This window comes from Cucumis sativus, chromosome 1 (genome assembly GCF_000004075.3).
Source record: "Cucumis sativus cultivar 9930 chromosome 1, Cucumber_9930_V3, whole genome shotgun sequence".
Taxonomy (NCBI): Eukaryota; Viridiplantae; Streptophyta; class Magnoliopsida; order Cucurbitales; family Cucurbitaceae; genus Cucumis; species Cucumis sativus.
This window is the reverse complement of record NC_026655.2, coordinates 32,630,369-32,636,292: the sequence shown is the minus strand read 5'-3', so window position 1 is coordinate 32,636,292 and position 5,924 is coordinate 32,630,369. Positions and strand designations below refer to the sequence as shown.

Here is a 5,924-nt window from a genome sequence, read left to right as displayed (position 1 = left end):
CAAATGTCATATGGTTGGGATATTGTTGATTTTAGTTTGGTGGGAAGTATGCATAGGCTGGCAAACCAACATCTCTTATCGTTTCTTAGTGAATAGTGGTAGTGGGAACTCAAAACTTTTTGTCTCATCTCTCTACTCTTTATAATCATATATTCCAACTTGGTGAAAGAATTTCATGACCTCATACACATCATATATCCACCCCCCCTCCCCCCATTCTATCTTCTCACAGAAAAACAATGCAAATTTTTCTAATTGGAAGTTTCTCATCTTCCACAACTTATTATTATTCCTTCTACATCTTTCTTCCACTTTAACTATCATTTCAACTCAAAAACATTCTCATTGTTATCTGAAATGATTCCATGTAAAGCAGACATATATATTGTAGGTAACTTTAAAAAACAAACAAAGAGAATTATTCGAAATCATTTTGGAACAATTCAACCAAAAGTTTTTTTGTGAATTCAATATCGCTTAGAATCACTCCAAATATTACCAATTTAAGTGATTGGTTTGATAGCTTCAATCATCAAGAAATAGTTTCAAAAAGTTGATCACTCAGTTCAGTTGATAAGAGGTCATAAAAATGTAACTCTTACTCTAAAACACATATGTCGCACGCCAAGCTTTGCCACTATCCAAGATACAAAAGACTTGGGGGAAATAAGTACTTCAATAGGAAGAAAAAGAAAGAAAAAAACAGAAAATTTTGAGAGTGTATTCTATGTGAGGGTCCAACAAAGTCATTGCCCTCACTTTAAATTGCCTTTTGCCATATAATGCATTTCACCCCATTTACCAAAAGACACTGATAGAAACTTCCCATCAAGTTTTGAAAGCAACATTTGCTAATGGTGGCCCATACTCCAAAACAATACAACCAAGTTAAAAACATTTCAATATTTTTCTGTTTTTAACATAAACAATAGGGATTTTGCACTACACTTTCCTATTTACAAAAGGATTTTCGGTCATAAATGCAACTAGAAATTACACGTCAAAGCTCGAAATGGAATAATCAATTCAATAAAAAACGAATATATATGTTTGTGTGTGTGATCATCTTGATGAGTAGCACATGGCCACAACCAGGAGTGAAGAGAAACCTGAATCATTCTCTTGTGCTTCCTTGATTGTCTGAGTTCTCTCGTTCGGTATATGGATCCATCGATCCACTTGTAATAATCAAGATTAGCTCTTCTGCTGTCCATGTCACTAGAGAGAGATTTCGAAGATGATCTAGAGCTTCATCATCAAACAATCGGAAAATATGCTTGCACTCTGTACAAAAAGTTCAAAAGAACAATGAAATTCTGTTTGATGTTATATTTTGACTGGAAATGTAGGGAGTGAAAGAATGGTTACCTGTATATTTGCCAAGGTTAAGCAATGAATATGATGCCAGCACTTGGTCCTCGACCGCTTTGTCGTGATTCAAGTATTTTATTAAGGGTGGTACTAGAATTGAGGGTGCCATTAAACATAGCTTCTCCTCTCTAATAACGAACAGGTATCTGCTCATCCACGACAACGTGATAAGACATGCTTTTGCTAGACTTGGCCGGATGCAACTAGTCATTGATGTCGAAAGGGAAGACAATAAACTCTTATGTCCATGGTTAAACAACACACTAGCTGCTTTTAACTGCCAATTCATCACTTCTTCTTCCTCTTCATACTGATCATTTGCAGTCGGGTAAAATTGTATATTTAAACCAATATGAAAGAATCTATCTAAAAGAATTGATTAAACTAGATCAAAATCTATGGGAACTTGAAGCAAGTTAAAGCTCACCAATTGCACGACGTCATCGTAGAGATGCTTGCTATGAGATGAATCCCCAGAGTTCTCTTTGAAACCTGCTAGTTTTAGAAGCCAATTTTCTGTGCTTGGTTCTCCGGTACATGAAAACCGACCTCCCAAAATCAAGAGAGCTCTAGCCAAATTGTCCTGTGCTTTTTCTCCACATATTCGAGCATTCAAGGCAGTTATAATTGTCACGATGGCCTCTTCTCTGAATATGCTGCAGTTGAGGGCGTCTTCCTGCAATGTGACTGCAACTTCATGTGGGAACCATTTAATTTATTTAAAAGCAATCACTGTTGACAAGACATAACTGTACAATTTTCTTGTCAAAGAGAGGCCAAAGAAAAGATTATAACTTTAGAAGACAATAGAGAAACTTAGTGGCTATCTCTACTGTTAAATTTAGGCTATTTAACCATCCTTTCGTAGAATAAAAAATCTGAAATACCATGAAATCAAGCTGCAATAGCGTTGTTGCGACTAAAGGCTGCTCCTCAGGAAGAGCTCGCTGAAGATAAACAGACAAAATGTTCATGATGCCCAAGCCACTCCATCCTTCTTTAAGTCCATCCAAGAGTTTAGTGATTCTTGTTCTTCTGTTAAGTTATTCGAGATGCTCGATTTAACGGGTGAGCCACTATAAATTCAACATAAAAGCAAAAAGAAAGAGAAATAGTCCATACCGACTAAGGCAGAGTAGATCAACAAGTAAAGCCAAACCACCCCTATCAGAGTTTTTGTTGCTTTCATGGACAACAAGTTCAAGAAGTGAAGCCTTGTTCAGATTCTCCGCCAAGTAGTTTCGACAGCTTCCATCAGCTTGGATGCAGCATGAAATTATTGAAACAGAATTCTTCCTTTCTTCAATCTCACCTCTCTCTAACCTTCTCAGCAGCAGACTTAATCCCCCAAGCGCAATCAAGTGTCTACTATTCTCCAAGTTTCTGTCTTCATCAAACCCTTTCAGTAGTTGGTCTAGAAGGTAAAATGCTGCTTCATGTGGCTTGCACTGTACCGAGAATAATGTCTGTAACTGGCCTCCAAACTCCAATACTCTGAGGACTAGTGGTAACCATTCAACCGAAATCATCTGTTTTGCCTGTGGCTTTGATAGGTAAAGTAAAATTGATGCTTTGAGGAATAGACTGCTACTTTTCAAGAGTTTAAGAAACACTTGCAGCTGGGGATCAGAGTTCAATATCATCTGTTGAATAATCTCACTCCTTGCAGCAAGTTCTGCTAAAACTGAAATCACTAATTCTAAAATCTCATCATCGTCGGAAGCTAATAAAACCTCCAGCATTCCCTCGACTACTGGTGGCTGCGATAACGCAACCTCAATGTTACTGTCACCGTGGGCGTCCAACCAAGCTTTGGTAACTACACGAACAGCTATCTCACACTCACTCAATATATCTGAGGAGCAGATTGCGGTTATGGCCTTGCTGAAATCGTTGGAAAGAAGATGGTTTCTTCCTTCCACTTTAACAAAGCTGTTTTTGGTAATCACATTGCTGCTTTCCAAGTATTCTTTTGTAATATTCTGACATGTGAAGAATCGAAAATAGTCAGATTTTACGGTTTCGCGCCATGATTCAGTATTATGACTTCGGTAGTCAAGGACGGATGACATTCTTCGGTTGCTGTGTTCATCCTGCAGAAACAATAAAGAACGGAGGAAAATAAAAACAGTGCATCTAGATTTTTCTAACCAAGAGCCAAATGATTCTATATTGAAGATGGAGATGGAGTTACAGACTTGAACAGAAGCACTATTTTCATAGTGCTTGTCTGAAAATAAAATCTCCTTTTCATGTGAACTCCTTGCCATGGCTGCAACCAAATTTCCCCTCCTCAACTCAGCTAATTGCTGGTCAAGACTTGGACCAAAAACAGCATGATATCTTTCATCAGAACCGAAACAACCATGAAACAGAAACCCCCATTAGAAAAAACACTCATCAAAATCATTATTCAGGTGGAACTTTCACTTCAAACACAAAGAAACATAATCTTAAAGAACCTACAGATTCTTATTCGAAGACGGCTGCGAAAAGTACGAATCCGACGATCTTCTCGAAGCCTTATGGATGGATTTTGAAGGTGAAGGAACGACAGGAACAGGAGGGGCTCTGGCTCCATCTTTGAGCCATTGTATATAATACAAAGCAAATTGAACAGTTCCCCTATCCATATGGTCATTATAGACCTTATTCAAGGCCTTGATTTTTCTATCCTTGTGTTCACATTCAAAGTTAGATACAAATTCAAGCTCCTGATTGTACCAAACCTTCAAATGGAGGAGATGGGGAAGAAAGAAATGCTCCCAAAGGTCTGGCAGAAGATGGGTTCGAGCAAAATATGGAGAATCACAAAATACTTGAAGAAGATGCTTAGCAGAAACCCTCTCATTCTTCTCTATTTTGTTAACAATCGCTAAATAGAGCTGAGCACATGCAGAAAGATGAGAATGAGCACCATTTTTGGTGGAATTTTTTGCAGAATCCAAAGAGGTAATCACCATATTAAGAAGACCAATGGAATTTCTAGAAGCTTTTATTCTCAATTCCCTTTCATTTCCATGGCCTTCTTCAACCAATCTGTCAACACTTTTCATACCCATCTCCAAGTTACTGCAAATCCCACTCTCCATTTCCCCCTTTCGTATCAAACACGGATTACATTTTTTTCTCACTATTTCTCTAAAATTTTCATCCTTTGAGTACCTCCCCACATACCCACTAAGAATGGAAACCACAGCTCGTATAGCAATTTCATCAATGGCTGGTTCCTCCATTGATTTACAGGGCAAGGTCTCGGAGACCGAACCGACTCGTTTCGAAGAATATACGGAAGACCCATTTCGTACAAGAGGTTTATCGTGCTTTTTCTTTGAAGAATCGATGGTTTTCTTGTCGTGGCATATGTATATGGGCAAAGTGACAGAATCATCTGGAGCTGTTCTGCTTCTTCCTTTGGGCCTTGAGAGTTTTCGAGTACTGGGGTAATTACTGCCTTCAAATCCTTCTCGAGTGAGTAATTCTTGTAGAGACGCCATTGTTTCAGAGGTTGAAGAAGAAGAAGGCAAAGACTGAAATGTTGAAGATGCAAAAGAAGAGAAGGAAATTGTTCGGCCAATCCATTTCGACCGGCCGGATTGTTCGTTGGTTTTTTACATATTGAACCAGACCGAACGTTCAATTTGGTGACCGTTAATGACAAGTGTATCCGGGCCCACTGTTAGATTTGGAAAGGAATTGTTTGTTAAAAGAAATTGGTTAAAGGGATTCTTTTTAAAATAATTAGTCATAGACGGTTTTCTCCTTTCATTTTTTCATTTTTTCATTTCTTCATTTTTTTTTTATTTTAACTAAGATTTTACTTATCAAAAGTACCACACTTTTATAATTGACCACACTTTTACAAAACTCATAGTTTTGTTTTCCAGTTTGATCAATTTCGACTAATTTTTTAAAAAATATTTCATCACAATTTTTATGTCTGGAGAGATCGACACTGAGATTGTGCATTTTATTTTTAAATTTCAAAATAAAAGGTTTTCTCAAATGACCAAAATATCCTTAGAAGCCCAAAGGTTAGATATTCTCACAAAACCCTCTACTGTAAATCATGTGCTCATTTCGACCGAGACTAAACGAGTTTGCTTCCAAAATCAAAGACATTTCTTTGATTTTTACTCCACAAATTTTCAAGAACTCATCCTCGAACTTAAATATCTGAAGGTGAATTACTTTGAACAATTCCATAGTTTAGGGTTTAGTTTTAGTTTATGTTATAGGTAAGCATGCTTGTCATCTGTCGAATCAATCTCATGTGTGCGAGCATGAACTTGGAACATCAATAGGTGTTAATTAACACCCTAAACTCTAAAATTACTATACTCAATGTGGAGGAAGAATTTAACCGTAACGCACCATTTGCAATCGAAGATCTATGACTCAATCACCTTCAACCCAGGTGAATGCGTGCAACTCCATCGCATGATGGACGAAACTATCTTGTAGGTCCAAAGTTACAAATGCAATGATATCGTTAACATAGTTACAGAAACAATAAACATAATAAGCATAAAATTACTAACCTAAGAAGTGAA

At 37.3% G+C, this 5,924-nt stretch overlaps 1 protein-coding gene across 4 annotated transcripts; it reads right to left on the bottom strand.

The window, feature by feature from the left end:
• Positions 1 to 797: 797 nt before the first annotated feature.
• On the bottom strand, positions 798 to 5,142 carry LOC101208727 (putative E3 ubiquitin-protein ligase LIN-2). 4 transcript variants are annotated; one of them, XM_004145436.3, is made up of 7 exons: positions 3,838 to 5,132; positions 3,570 to 3,714; positions 2,494 to 3,464; positions 2,259 to 2,406; positions 1,799 to 2,047; positions 1,369 to 1,681; positions 798 to 1,284 (listed from the first exon to the last, which is right to left on the bottom strand). In XM_004145436.3, exons 1-7 carry the CDS (start codon positions 4,866 to 4,868, stop codon positions 1,115 to 1,117), a joined length of 3,027 nt encoding a protein of 1,008 aa, XP_004145484.2. In that variant the 5' UTR covers positions 4,869 to 5,132; the 3' UTR covers positions 798 to 1,114. The 4 variants fall into 4 exon arrangements, with proteins under 4 accessions (XP_004145484.2, XP_031744408.1, XP_031744416.1 ...); XM_031888548.1 differs by having other exon boundaries at positions 2,494 to 3,714; positions 3,838 to 5,134; XM_031888556.1 differs by lacking the exons at positions 798 to 1,284; positions 1,369 to 1,681 and having other exon boundaries at positions 1,850 to 2,064; positions 2,494 to 3,714; positions 3,838 to 5,142.
• Positions 5,143 to 5,924: the final 782 nt, after the last annotated feature.